This window comes from Hibiscus syriacus, unplaced genomic scaffold (assembly GCF_006381635.1).
Source record: "Hibiscus syriacus cultivar Baekdansim isolate YM2019G1 unplaced genomic scaffold, ASM638163v2 tig00112925_pilon, whole genome shotgun sequence".
Taxonomy (NCBI): Eukaryota; Viridiplantae; Streptophyta; class Magnoliopsida; order Malvales; family Malvaceae; genus Hibiscus; species Hibiscus syriacus.
This window is the reverse complement of record NW_024063420.1, coordinates 822,933-839,045: the sequence shown is the minus strand read 5'-3', so window position 1 is coordinate 839,045 and position 16,113 is coordinate 822,933. Positions and strand designations below refer to the sequence as shown.

The 16,113-nt window shown below is 32.7% G+C and overlaps 1 protein-coding gene across 1 annotated transcript; it reads left to right on the top strand.

Moving 5' to 3' along the window:
- The first annotated feature begins 4,238 nt into the window (after positions 1–4,238).
- Positions 4,239–4,756, top strand: LOC120184634. Its single transcript, XM_039189048.1, has 2 exons — positions 4,239–4,333; positions 4,449–4,756. Exons 1-2 carry the CDS (start codon positions 4,261–4,263, stop codon positions 4,601–4,603), a joined length of 228 nt encoding a protein of 75 aa, XP_039044979.1. The 5' UTR covers positions 4,239–4,260; the 3' UTR covers positions 4,604–4,756.
- The last annotated feature ends 11,357 nt before the right edge of the window (positions 4,757–16,113 follow it).

Below are 16,113 nucleotides of genomic sequence, written 5' to 3'. Positions count from 1 at the left end.
ACACCAAATTAATCATTCAAAACCCTTAACCTAAAACTCCTACAACTAAACAAATTGTTATAATATCGAAACGATGATTATCGGCAAACAAACAAACACGATCGAAAAGAAAAAGCAAAGAACACTAGGATTTATGTGGAAAACCCAAAAGGAAAAATCACAGGCATAGGAGAAGAATTTAACTAATATGAAGGAAGAAAATACAAGAGGATTTTGGTGAAAAAAAACTTGATTTATAACCCTGACTCTTAGTATCTATTTATAGAGATAGATACTTGATTACAAAGGAAAACTAAATAAAGTATAAATTTACTTTAATAAAGTTTTATACTTTTAACCAAACTGGGTTTCCTACTTTCCCAATAATTATATATTAAATAATTTGTGTCACTTTGAATTCGAGTCAAACTCTAACAAATCTCCACCTTGACACGAATTCTGAAAGTGCAAAGATTTCGAGACAAAACACTCAAATTCGATGTAACACCTAACCTCAACAAAAAATAATTCTTCACTTCAACGAACAAGTTCTCCACCTCTTCCACAACACCCCTCAAAGGGGTATTCTTCAATAACGGACACCGATCAAGTTCAAGCTTGTTCTAGGCTTGGATTTAGTCTTCACATCGACATGATTATCATAAATGCCAACTTTGCTCACAAATGTTTCACCACGAGCAATATCATGCATAACACGATCCTTATGTTTTTCCTTATTCGTCCATTGTGTTACTGGCTTCTCATCAAATCCTTTAATTTCATCGTCAAGATCTAACTGTGCAAGAACATCCCGAATCTTCACCTGCCATAACGAGAACCTGGTATTTCGATCCAACAGCGGAATATCATACTTCATTGTTGTCATAATCTTAAACCTGAAGCTCTGATATCAATTTGTTATGATATTAGAATGATGATTATCGGCAAACAAATAAACACGATCGAAAAGGAAAAACAAAGAACACTAGGATTTATGTGGAAAACCCAAAAGGGAAAAACCACAGGCAGATGAGAATAATTTCACTAATATAAAGGAAGAAAATATCAGAGGATTTTGGTGAAAGAAAAACTTGATTTCTAACACTGACCCTTAGTATCTATTTATAGGGATAAATGCTTGATTACAAAGGAAAACTAAATAAAGTATAAATCTACTTTAATAAAATTTTCTACTTTTAACCAAACTGGGTTTCCTACTTTCCCAATATTTATATATTAATTAATTTGTGTCACTTTGAATTCGATTCAAACTCTTATTTTATTGTTATATTTTGACCTAAATTATAATTGTTAATTAAGTTGGATTTTATTGTAATTGTTTTAGCTAAGAATTCTTATCGATTAAGAATTCTTGGTGATCAAGTATTTGGCTTTATAAATAGAGATAACCTAATTAGAGAGAGAATTCTTTCTGAGATCTCTGTAATCTTTGGGGTTTATGTTACATAGATAGTCTTGTAGGGACTGAGAGAGTTTTTGGGATAAATCGGGTTTTGATATCTATATAGGGTTTTGGGATATATGTGATATCATATACTTGTATTCTTCATGTTCTCTACATCTATATTGGATTATTTTTCATCTCACCCGTAAAGTTAGACAATGTCGAACCACGTTAAATCTCGTCTCCTGTACATGTCTTATTTTATGTTGATATCGATTTCATTATTTTTTTCCGCTTATATATTATAACACAAACCATAAAACCCTAAATCAGTGATCTAGACTGAAAACTAGAAATGGTAAAATACAAGAAAAGCACATTCGCTACGTGGTCTGGCCAAACCGATAACCAGATAAATTAAATGCAGCATTCATACCCTCAAACTGTAGGGGGCAATTGCGAAGCAACATTAGAAAAAGTAGTAGGAGCTGGGGCCTTTGGAGGGTTGGTAGCACTTATGACCTCGAGCTGCCTAAATTTGGCCTTGTTAGACCCTACACATGTGGGCTCAAACTACAATCTCACTATTACATCATACTCATTCATCATTTCCATTTTCCAAGAACCGATGCTCCTAATTAATATTCTTTGAAATAACAACCACGACTTCGAATTGTTAAATGATTCTACCAATCCCATATTATGTAATTTCAATTTCATTTGGATTCAATTATAATCGTTACTTTTAATATTATCATCTATTCAAATGATTTTTTTTAAACAATGGTAACCGGATTTTATTAATAAAAATAGATGGAGAAATCAAAATTACAATGCACTCAAGCATAAAGAGAAAAATCAAGACATTTGTCACCAAAAAAATAAATACAAAAACAAAAATATTAAACTCAAATATATGGAAAAAATATATATATTCTCTTGAGAATGACGATCAATATTAAAAGAATTCAGTAATTATCATAAAAACTCATTGTCTTTGTTGGACGAGACGCTTTACAAAATGATAAAAGAATAGTGAGCGAATCAAACTATCTGACAGGCTGCTTCGCTATACTATTCTGATTATACCGGCAAACAACCTTTTACCAAAGGGGATTTGATTGTACTTGACAACTTAAAAATTAATAAAAAAATGTCGTTTGTGCAAGCACCAAAACGACAAAAAATGTATCAAAAGCTATAAGGATCGTGCTACAAGAGCAAAGAAAACGCATGCCACAAGAACAGAGAAAAATGTGTCACAATGACATAGATTCTTATTCAAAATTGAAAAGAAAAAAGGAAAACAAAGAACATGTTATGAAAAAAAATAAGAGAACTAATAATTACTGGCAGCCGGTAACCATCATTAAGATTGACGTCGTCATCGGCTAAATAAAAATTAATAGAAAAAGGAAGGCAATACAAAAGATATTAAGAGAAAACTTAGGTCAGAAAAATGAGAAAAATAATTTTTGAATGCATGTTCATAGTCGTTGATGAATGTAATTGATTTATCTTATTTTTCTTTCATGGTAATAGGCTACCTTATTCTTGGACTTACTTAATTAGGCGTATAAATCATGTTTAGTGTTTTGCTGATGATCAGAGGACAAGGAGGACCCCATTGAGTTGATAAATTTTAACACACTTCACGTGATTATTGGTATTGAAGGTGTCGACCACCCCTATCTGAAAACGATTGGTGTCGGATTTCCTCCTTCCATCAATTAATGACTTGTTTTCGTATAGTCTAATCACTAAACAATTTGATTTTGATTTTAAAACAACACATTCACTCCAAAGGATCTTCTTAATTCCCTTTATCATGTTAATATTAGTAGGCATGAACATCGGAAATTACTGTCTTTTATTACAAATTCCGCTTGTCCTTTCGCAATTACCATGCCTCAACTTTAAACATGAGTACTAAATAGGTAATTTAGGATAAATGTTTTTAAAACCAGATGTCAAGTTCTCAACCTGATCTATGGTATCTCTAGTTTAAAATAAAATATGAAAAATAAAAGTTTCTTCTTATTTATATGCACATTTGTTCATTTAGTTTTTCGTGTAATGATTTGTTTATGATGATATTATTATTTAGTAGACTGTGCATATATAGATTTGGCACTGTTAGACATAACATTGAAAATATATTAGTATACATTAATTATATTAATAATATAAATAATTTTTAATATATTAATTTTATTAACAATATGTTAAATATAAATTTTTGATAGAGTCCAATTTTATGATATTTCATACTAATATCTTTTAATTTAATGTTGAAGATTAAGTTTGTTTAAAAAGATTAAACTTGTTCTAAAATTATTATTAAAATAATTTGATAAAATATACTAAAAAATCTTAATTCTAAATAATTTTATTCACAGAAGTAATTTTACATTTCGTGCCAAATCGAATGGCCCTGAGTGCAAAGGAAAATGAAGGTCCACAAAACCAGTCAGTGCTAGAAGCTGTTTCCTGGTCCCTATTCTTGATACAAGTCTAGAAAGCAAAATTGATAAGATGAGACCAACAAAACAACGCAGAATATTGAAACAAACTTACACCAACAGTCTAAATGACACCTCCATTACTGTGTGAGCTTTCCTTTCCGAGCCTTATGCTAGTATTTTCCATGCCAAAGACAGCAGGAGACATTGATGTAGACTCTAAAACACCACATTACTCACGTAGAGTTTCTACAAATTTTGATGTCATTTTCTATTAATGCTCCACTTGTCCATCCATGTATCAGTGTAGACAACCAGACACCAGTACCTGTTAATTTGCTTCTATATAAGAGCATGCAACTTGAAGATGTTTGTTCACACCCAAAGCATTGAAACAAACCAGATAAACTCTAAATGGCTAGAGTTCCTTACAAGCATCTTGTTCTTGCTGCTTTTTTCTTCTTCTTCATCTCCTCAACTGCTGGAGGTAAATCTTGAGTCTCCAACTCATCAATTATATATCTTTATTCCTTTAATGTTATATTTTCTTTGACATATATGAGGAGTTTCTTGCTCTTAACTCCATTTATTTTCTTTTTCAGCACGAAATCTACCGGCGGCCAAAGAAACTGAAAAACCCCATGATCATCAAAAGCTTACATTAACAAAAGATGAAGTAGAAACTACTATTAGCGTTGACGAACTAGTCTCTATGGACTATACTCCAGCAACGAGAAAGCCACCGATCCATAATTAATTGGCAGATTTTGTAAAAACAAGTACTATTTGGTTTAGTTTAGTTTTAGTTCAGCTCTTTATTTCTTTCTTTCCCCCTTGATCCTGCTTCTGTTTTTGAGTGCATGTATATATAGTAGAAGGGATAATGCAATAAAAGAAATCATTTACGCATTGTCCATGCTCAATCATTGGAGAATAGTTGTTGTAGCTATTCTTAGCAGTCCATTCCTTTTGATTTTGATGGAGAACCATAAGTATAATAGTCGAAGAAAGTGGTGGCCATGAGACTCAGATCAGGTGGCCTGAGACCAAGAGAAGGGAGAAGAAAAAAGGGAGGGTGAGAGCCGAATTGGGGCCTCCTCCTTTGTAAGGAGCGAAAGGACCCTCTTATATGTTTTATGGCCTTCATATCATGTGGCAGCTTCATATAAGAAGATGATAGAATGTAGTGTCTCCATAAGGTAGATTAGGATCGTCATGGGACACGTCATGCTAGTTTGGTAGTTGTATGTTCTATCTAGTTAGTGAAGGTGATCGGGTAAGTCTAGATGTTCCATATGTTAATTGTCTATTAGGTTAAATGTAACACCTTTTATTCAGTACAATTTAAACAGAAAACATTACATTTCAAGAATTAGAGCTAAAATCAAAATAATTTAAAACTTTTACACCCAAATTAATCAAACGATACAAAGGATATAACATTATCTGAGGGCTACATTGTATATCACACAACTAATCCAAGTAATCATAGATGTATACAATAAATTACTATCCTTCCTGTAAGAAATAGGTATATATATATATAATTCATTTATTAGGTGTGTATGAGTAGATTTTATAAACTCAGAACTAAAAAACAATCATCAATCATGAGAATTAAATATATGAGTATCAATACACATACTTAGTATATCGATACTCAAGGTTGAGAATCAATATTCATCTTATGTATAGGTGTCTTTTAAAAGTATGATATCTTGACAGATCAAAAAAATATTACAGGTATTGTTACTTCTTAGTAAATATTGATACTTTACTTTAAGTATTGATACCCTAAACCCTGTATTAATACTAAAATCACTTAACTTTTGTACGACTTTTATCTGTAAAGAATAGGTATCTTTATTCTAGATATCGATACCATACCATAAAAGTGCAAAATTTCCAAATTGAAATGCTACTAAATATTGCCTAAATACACCAAAGTCGAAATCAACCCATTAAAACATGTCAAAGACACAAAATAAGACATGAGAGGTAGTGTAGATTGTGCATATGATCATTTGTGTGGAGTTTGGTGTCGTAACCGATTTTCGGCGATACGACGAGTCTCGACTCATTTTGTGAAAACTCGATTTTGTAAAAAAAATGTTTCGGAGTCACCATCGGCTTTTTTAGGTTAGGTATGCCGAATACCCAAAAAACTTCTTTTAAAAGAGTTTTTTTTAAAGAAAAATATCATTTTAAAAGATGCACTGATCCACATGTAACCAGAAATTTATTTTTTTAGTAATAAAAAGGGTTCGGGGGTCGATTACGTGTGGGGAAGGATAAGCACCCCCACAACGCCCAAAATTGGTACCCATCGATTATATATTGTCTCTAAATAGTAGAAATTTAAGAGTTTGAATACATATTTAAATTACGATTCCATTATTCCGAATTCAACCATACAAAAATTCTAAGGAAAAATAAAAATATTCTCATATTTCCAATTGAAGAGAAAATACTCCCTAAAATACTTTAGGACGGATATTTCTCTTTCCAACTGAAATAAAAAGAATATAATATTTTTTTCTAAGAATCCAATATTAAAATAATTTTTTATTCTACCAAAGAAATAAATTAAACCCATTAATATTATATTACTAGAAAAGATAAGAGATATTCAATTATTTAAAAATACCGAGACTAAATCCCTAATAAAATTAGACGAATTATCTCGACAAGTTTAAAATAGTGAATATTTCCTTTTTCCCTTCAAAATTAATTAATTTTAAATGCAATCAATTTTTTTAGGTTTTTCTAGTGGGATATTTATTTATTTTAAAATATCGGAAAATGACATCTAGTTGTCTTAAGACTGTCCCTTCTTAATATTTTAAAATGCATAAATATTGCCCTTATTCCAATTATGTAATCAGTTAAGTTATGCTAATGAAGCTTTTAAATGAAATAAAAATGATACATTGAAGCATTTAAAAAAATATATATATAAATACACATATGGACTAAAAAACAATTTTAAGATTATTTTTAACTTTATTTTACTTTATAAATATATAAATATTTTCTAAATATTATGTTAAACATAGAACATAATATTTATTCTAAAATATAATAAAAATGAAAAAATAAAATTTATACCATGCTCTACATACAATCTTATGTACATAAAATAATGTATAATACAAGTAAAATAAATACCTAAAACATAAAACATACGTTAATGGTAAAAATAAACAATAGACACTTGGATTCATTCATAACATAGTGACAAAATAATTATAAAGTGACTTTGATATCCTAAACATTAATAAAACAAATATTATAGCATTAAACAAGAAAATAACAAATAGAAGCACCGGAATCATAATGAAACCATAAACATAGGACTAAAACATAAAAACATCAACATCAGTAGTCAATCTTGAACAAAAAATAATTCATCCAACGGAGGACTAAATTAAAATAATATAAAAACATGCATCTATTTTATTTACGTTTTTTAAGCACATAACTAGGAACGAACAAAGAAAAAAACACACATTAACATAAGAATACCTTCACTCGTTTGATTGCTGAAAAATCTAGTTGTATTACTTTGATATTTTTTTTTCTATTTTTCGGTCTGAATAACCGAGAGCCAGCCCCCTGCTCTTGTTACATGGTTTGGTTCTTATAACTGATTTACATAGGTTTAAAAACAAATAAAAACAATCCTAGATCTACTGTGGTGCTACTGTGTTGATGATGGTATGCTTTTAATGCCCCGGATATTACGGGGTTTTGTTGATATCTCTGAGGAGGCTTGGGAAATGGCAGTGACGGTTGAAGGCATGATATCTCTAGGGTATAGTTAGGTTAGAGTTCTGTTAGGGTATGAAAAATAGTGGTTACAACTGCCCCTCTTTGCTCATTACCGTGAAACGGAAATGAAGCAAAGATATAAAAACACCATTTTTCATATTGGTCTCTTCTTGTCACATTGCAACCTCTTCACTGCAAATGTCAATTATTCTCTTTCCGTGATAGTTGCACCAATAGTGATGCCAATCCAACTCCTTATGTGATGGACGAGCGAAACGATGATGCTGATCTAACTCCTTATGCGATATAATCGAGCAAAAAATTGAGTAAGTTCTTCTCATTATGAACTTCCTCCTCTAAGGCGAGTTCTTCTCATTATGAACTCTTCTAGAAATGTTGGTTCACGTCCTTATGCGATGGATTTGAAAGGAGCAAGTTCTTCTCATTAAGAAATTTCTCCTTTAAGATGAGTTCTTCTCATTATGAACTCTTCTGGAAATGTTAGTTCACCTCCTTCTGCGGTGGATTTGAAAGGAACATGTTCTTCTCATTATGAACTTTCTCCTTTAAGACGAGTTCTTCTCATTATGAACTCTTCTGGAAATGTTGGTTCACCTCATTCTGCGGTGGATCATAGTTGTTGTTGAATATCTCTGTATTTCTGTCAAAATATTCAAAGCATTTCAATGAATATGAATGGGTGAACATGCTCCTATTTATAGATGCCTACTGATGTATGCATGATATCGTTTTAATATTGTGAGCTCCGTTGTCCTGCAAATCTTTAATTCAAATGCGTCATTTGATCTTTCATTTATGTTCCATACTTCACTTGGGTTACTTTATACAAGTTCTAATTTTTCTCATTCCCATACGAATCCTTATTTGCCTCAATTTGAACTGTTCATCTATGTTAGGTAGATAATTTCTTGATAATATTATGTCTTAGCACACACCAAAATATCATTGTTTTCAATGTCCATTTCAAGATTTCATCTCTTACATACATTTTCCTTGGCCATGTTTTACCCTACACTCTTCGACTATATACACGAGTATTAGGGTCCTGACTTATTTTAGACTCTCTATACTGGAAATATTAGTTCAAAGTAATACCAAGAAATCTTTTATTTTCTTTTTAATGCTATGTCAATCTACTTACAAGATGTTTATGTGTATGTACAGAACAAATAGAATTGGGCTTGAAATAACAAACTTTGAAATTATTGAATTGAATTTACAAAGTGATGACAATCATATAAATAGTGGAAATTTAGAACTACAAGTTCAGATGTCCCTATGGATCACTAGCATGAGTGTTCCTGAACCAATCCCCTTGATGTAACTTGAAGCATTGAATTGAGCTTATGTCTGGAGGACTTCAAATGTTGCCAGAATGTCTGTAGACGTGAAGCTTCTCTCAAAATATCAGACATTTAAGAGGGTTTATACGCCTGATGCCTAATCTCAAAATACCTTTTAGCCGCCTTTTCAGGTTTTTAACTCAAAGCCTTCCTTTAGTTTCAAGATGTCCTTTGTGGATTTTCATGTCGAACCCTCCTTTTTCTTTTTCTTTTCATTTTTATTTCTTTTTTCTTTTTTCTTTTTTTTATTTTTTCATTTTTTTCATTTATTCATTTAGTCATTTTTGTTATTTTTCTTTTTCACTTTTTCATTTTTTTCATTCATTCATTCTTTCTTCTTCAAGCATAGTACTTCTTGACAGAGTCTGAGTTTACCGAATTTCTCAGTTTTTTTCCATCCATCTCTGCCAAAATCAATGCTCCCTCAGAGAAGGCCTTATTGATAACATATTGACCTTTCCAATTAGGCATCCATTTCCCTCAGAAATCTTTATGAATTGACAGAATCTTTTTTAGCACCAGATCACTCTCTCGAAATTCTCTTGGATGAACCTTCTTATTATGAGCTCTCATCATCCGTTTTTGATACATCTGACCGTGACAAATAGCTTTTAATCTCTTTTCTTCAATGAGATTCAACTGGTCAAACCGAGCCTGAACCTATTCAGCTTCATCCAAGTTCACCTCTTTCATAATTCAAAGTGATGGGATTTCTACTTCCACTGGAAATACTGCCTCTATCAAGTAGACTAAAGAGAAAGGCGTTGCCCCTGTTGAAGTTTGCTGTAACCCCCTCAGACCGATACAGGTAACCTAATCTGATCTGGAGTGTCACATTAGGACCATCGGAGCGACCCACTATAAAAATAACAGAAAATTTAAATTTTTTATTAAAACATGTAACTTATATAATGATTTATCAGTATACGGAAATAAAACAGATTTTCAGACTCGTATATAAAATAAAATACAATTACATGCCCCCTAATCACATGTACTGTCCTCCGTAAACAACGCCGAAAGAACTCCCTTACTGATGTCGATAGTTGCACTGGTACAATTCTTTTAACCTGCAATGTTGAGTAATAGAGTGAGTTTCGGAAAGCTCAATAATATATAAGTACCAGATGATGCTGAAGAACTTGCAGATACAGATAAACATATATTTCCTTATTGGTTTCGAACATCCATAGATTTTTATCCTGAGTGGAGATCCTACTGATATTTTAGATGTTAACGGACAATGAGCTTTCAGTTCAGAGAAATATTTCGGATGTCTAGGTTCAGGAGATTTGAATATGTTATCTAGTGTGTTCCCGTAAAACCAGTAAAAAGATACATATTCTTTTAAAAGATATATATATACCCCCATCCGTCACGTACAAAATGTATATGTTCACCAGAACCATACAACCCCGTCACGTCCAGTAAGGCCCTGAGCATAAAGCCGAGGAACCTGCAAGTATTCTTCCTCCAACAATACCCCCAATAAAACATGTTCCGTCCGTAAACGGATATATCAAAAATCAAAACATAATTCAAGTCAGGTATCAGATCAGAATCCAGGTCATGTATCATATCAGAATCCATATCAATATCAGATCAAAATCCAGATCAAGTATCATAACAGAATTCAAATCGGAAATCAAATAAAATATTCATGTGATTAGGGAACACACCAGAGTTTAAAGATATTATTCAGAGGTACTGGATAATCTTAGTTGGCAGAGAAATACGGATCTTCAGTATACCGATAGAATTTCAGAATTTAGAATCACTATTAGAAGAGTTCAATAACTGACGGAATCATCAGTTATTCAAAACGTGACTAAAGCTGATAAAGAAGAAATGAAAGTTCAGGACATTTACAGTCTATGTCGATTGATTTCATTATCAAACAACTTCAGATGAATATCTTCCAGAATTAATGCTTGTCGACTGGTCAATTCATTGTCCTTACAGGGTATTTACACTTTAATACCACAAATTCTAGTCCATATATTATCTTCGGAATCATCACTGAATAAATCTTCCAATGTCTTTATTTCATGTTCACACTTCCACTATATCATGAAATGCTGACGTGCTTGATTTGTAGTTTATGATCCGAAGGACAATACATCATATAAGTTCATTAGCATTCCCAAACTCGTCCAAATCACTTATTTAATCCTCAGTCATTGAGGTTACCTAGTTCATTTAGCAGTCAAATACATTCCAATTACTTCGGAGTTTTCCAGATTAATTTGGACGGCTCTGAATTTCGGGTACATATTGTACTTCATTTCAGTTCAGTTTGATCTTCGTGGTTGATTTTTCGAACAAATATCCAATCCTTAGTGTTGAATGCGATCTAGAGTTGCACTAAGCCGAATACTTCCAAAATTATCATCGAGCCAAACTTGAGTAGACGAACACTCATTCAAGTGATATCTGAGCATATCAGGTACTGACATATCATTAAGGTTGATCAACTTACTTAAGTTGTGTTCCATAACTTTTAAGGGTAGTACAACACCAAAACTTACTTGGATTCCTTAATTAATCCAAAACATTTACTTAGTCTAGGCCATAAGGGTATTTTGGTCATTTTGTTGTTTAGTTTTATTCCATTCATTACAGAGCTCGAGGATACCCAATCATTCTTCAGCTTGTTGATATTCTTGGGTCATTTCCATTCTAGGGATATTCTGGTCATTTTACAGATTCAGTGTATTACAATAATTTCTTTCCGTCCGATCTTATTATCGAATTTAAACTTATCATTTATTTTAGTCATTTCGTACAATTCTGTCAAAAGAGCACTATCGATAAATTATTCTTAACTCAGAGATTTTCAGTTCAATTGTCTTCTTAGAAGTTACCAACATGTTATCAGGAATTTTCTATACAAATACAGGATCTTAACAATTAAATCTGTAATTTATCGAGTTAAGTATGAATCCTTAAAGTACTTTCTCATTCAGGGTCAACTCGAACTATTTTTACCTCTCAAGGGCATTTTTGTAATTTCTTAATGAGATAACTTCGATATTAACTCTTAATGAAAATAATTATAATTTAGAGATCATATGGTTAATAGTATTCCCGAACATTCTCTAATATTGAAATGATTCCCTTAACAGACTTCTAGCATCTTGCACAAACCCTAATGGGGTTAAAAACCAGTTATCCAAATCTTCTAAGCAAAACTAGCATTTCTTATGCACACCTGAAATTTTACCGGATCAATATGTCTTTTCAGAGTTATTAACCAACTTCCAGGGACAATTCTTGTCATCTTACAATATATAAGGGTATTTTCATAATTTTACCCTACTAGAGTATTCTCATAATTTCCCATCCAAATACTTTTGATGAAATAAATTATTTGTTATAGATCCAAGCTGATTCCTTTATCACTAAGCACAAAACTTGTAATTTTAATTCTAGCAATCCCTCAATTGCTTATAAAAATCATCTGAACCATAATCAGATACCGAATTTTTATCGTATTCAGATCGAGTGTAGAAATTAATTAACTACACATATAAGACCAATATTATCTTATTCATGCATTTATTAATATCAACATATTCCAATAAGCATAAAGAGGTAGTAAAGTATTACCTCGATTTTCGTGCAATACCGATCGATCATTTAAAATCTATTTGAACGCCCTCGATCTTGAAATCAACTTTCAATAATCCCTCGGATGCAAAGTAACCAAATTTACGTCAAAAAATTAACTTAATTGTAAAGCTAACTTGAATCTGAAGGTAAAATATGGAAAAACGGCTTTCCGGGTACGAATTTGGCAAAACGAACTTCGGATTAGGACCTAGGACGTCGAAAAGAATCCAAAATATGCCTTTTTCAGGTATAATCTAATATGCTGTCAGAACCTCATTTTTCTCGAATCTGAACTCATTATATTTGATTTCGAGTTTTCAATTTTTCTCTCACGTACCCGGACCATCAAATATACAAAATCGATTCCAAATAATTTCCTCGCCATAAAAATAATTTATTAGAATCTAAAAAATAATAATTTCAGGACCCAATTGGTAAATCTAAAAACTTGTGGAGCCAATATAATATCTAATTACTAAAATTAGGGACTAAATTGAATTAACTTTAATTATCATGGCTTGATCAAGACTATATCATAACTAGAGGACAAGTTCAGAACATTACCAAAAATGGATTACTGAAATTATGGTTTGCCCATCTTCCTTTTCATTATCTACAATCCACGTGATTTATTAGAAATTCAACTCAATTTCAAGTTTCATTTCCCACGCAACTTTCAACCATTTTTTTTACGCATCACTGCCTTTCTTGGAAATGGCATATTCAAGAGAGTTGAGGCCAACATCAGAAGCAGCTGTTAATAAAGAAGAAGTTGATGTTTTTTGCAGTTGCAGTTCTGATTTCCATGGTACTTCATCTACCACCTACTTGTTACATAAAATCTCAACAGCTCTGGCGCGCTTGTTTGTGTGAATGGGTTCGTCGGCTTTGATATTGCCCGAGGAACAAGCATGATACGTGGTACCGGCCATAAGATCAACCTGGAAATACTCCCGCCATTTGTACGTCCGAATCCAACGGCAACAAGGAAGGAATATCTCGACCTAATCAATAAGCATCATCCGTTTAATCTTCCCCCAAACTCCAAAAAACAAGGAGTTCGACCAAAACAAAGACGAAGAAGAATAATTGCCGAAGTCACCTGGCTATCGTACGACATCGTGTCGGGATGCTAGAGAGGGATGATTTTAAAGGGGTGAACCGATATGGTGGATCTGGAAGCAGTGGTAGAAGAATGAAGCAAGTCGCGGGAACTGGGTGATGAGTAGATTATCTACATGCACACTATCGGAGTGCAGAATTATAAGAGGGTGTAGGTGGGTGCGTTTTGGTGGCGCAGGTTAAGAAGGAAAACACAGTTCGGGACATCTCTTAGCCACTTGTTGTTCTTTATTATACATACTATAAAAATAATAATAATAATTGCACTGGTTGAACAACTTTTCCCACTTGTGGTTTTTCATTTTCCTACAATTATTGAAATAGATAATACAATATATGGTTGGTGAAGGTTGAGGTGCAGACTGGGGTGGGGTGGTTGAGGATAATACAAAATTTGATTGATACATTAAATCCCACATTCAACTAAAAAGTTTTATTCCCACAAATTGGGGTATGACAACTCTCATCCCCTTAAAAGAATTCCGTCCACGAAATTCACTCAAGTTACATAAATTCATAAATGAAGCTTCTAACAATTCTTTAATATCTTCAGGTAGCTTTTACATAAGTATGAGTTATCTACTAATCCTTAATCAGTTGAGTATAAATTATCATCAGAATTATCCCTCATTCCAATAAAAGAATCATAACAGATTTATCATTGTGAAATTAATTCAGCCTTTGTTACGAGAATAGGTTCATAGAGTGGTAACATATCCAAATTTTCATTTCCGGAGTCAGGTCATAATTTCTCATATGAGTAACTCTCACATGGATCGTGAGGTACTTTACAGAATTCAGATAGATGTTACTGGTATTCCTTTATGCAAAGGTACAGCCTTAACGAATAAAAACTTAGGTTTGCTCGTTACAGATAGAAACTTAGCCTTGGAGTTCCGGCTTAGAGAGGTATGAGTGTAGTTTAGGGCACTGATCAGATATCTTTTGACATTCGACCGGTCGGTCTAACTTGAAAATTTTGACTCAAAACCTAAGCTCTGATACCACTAAATGTAACCCCCTCAGACTGATGCGGGTAACCCAATGTTGAGTAATAGAGTGAGCTTCGGAAAGCTCAGTAATATAGAACTACCAGATGATGCTGAAGAACTTGCAGATACATATAAACATACATTTCCTTATTGGTTCCGAACATCCATAGATTTTTATCCTGAGCGGAGATCCTACTGATATTTTAGATGTTAACGGACAATGAGCTTTCAATTCAGAGAAATATTTCGGATGTTTAGGTTCAGGAGATTTGAATAGGTTATCTAGTGTGTTCCCATAAAACCAGTAAAAAGATACATATTCTTTTAAAACATATATATATACCCCAATCCGTCACGTACAAAATATGTAGGTTCCCCAGAACCATACAACCCCGTCATGTCTAGTAAGGCCCTGAGCACAAAGCCAAGGAACCTGCAAGTATTCTTCCTCCAAAAATCCCCCTAATAAAACATGTTTCGTCCGTAAATGGATATATAAAAAATCAAAACATAATTCAAGTTAAGTATCAGATCAGAATCCAGGTCATGTATCAAATCAAAATCCATATCAATATCATATCAGAATCCAGGTTAGATATCATAACAGAATTCAAATCGAAAATCAAATAAAATATTCATGTGATTAGGGAGCACACCAGAGTTTACGGATATTATTCAGATGTACTGGATAATCTTTGCATGCAGAGAAATACGGATCTTCAGTATACCGATAGAATGTCAGAATTTAGAATCACTATTAGAAGAGTTCAATAACTGACGGAATCATCAGTTATTCAGAACGTGACTAAAGCTGATAAAGAAGAAATGAAAGTTCAGGACATTTATAGTCTATGTCGATTGGTTTCATTATCAAACAACTTCATATGAATATCTTCCAGAATTAATGCTTGTCGACTGGTCAATTCATTGTCCTTACAGGGTATTTACACTTTAATACCACAAATTCTAGTCCATATATTATCTTCGGAATCATCGCTGAATAAATCTTTCAATGTCTTTATTTCATGTTCACACTTCCACTATATCATGAAATGTTGACGTGCTTGATTTGTAGTTCATGATCCGAAGGACAATACATCATGTAAGTTCATTAGCATTCCCAAACTCATCCAAATCACTTATATAATCCTCAGTCATTGAGGTTACCTAGTTCATTTAGCAGTCAAATCTATTCCAATTACTTCGGAGTTTTCCAGACTAATTTGGACGGCTCTAAATTTTGGGTACATATTGTACTTCCTTTCAGTTCAATTCGGTCTTCGTGGTTGATTTGTCGAACAAATATCCAATCCTTAGTGCTGAATGCGATCTAGAATTGAGAAGAGCTGAATACTTCGAAAATTATCATCGAGCCAAACTTGAGTAGACGAACACTCATTCAAGTG

Bases quoted from the DNA above. Each gene is read 5' to 3' on its own strand.
- LOC120184634 (XM_039189048.1), top strand. From the start codon at position 4,261: ATGGCTAGAGTTCCTTACAAGCATCTTGTTCTTGCTGCTTTTTTCTTC. The intron at 4,334-4,448 runs GTAAATCTTGAG...TTTCTTTTTCAG, and splicing joins CATCTCCTCAACTGCTGGAG to CACGAAATCTACCGGCGGCC.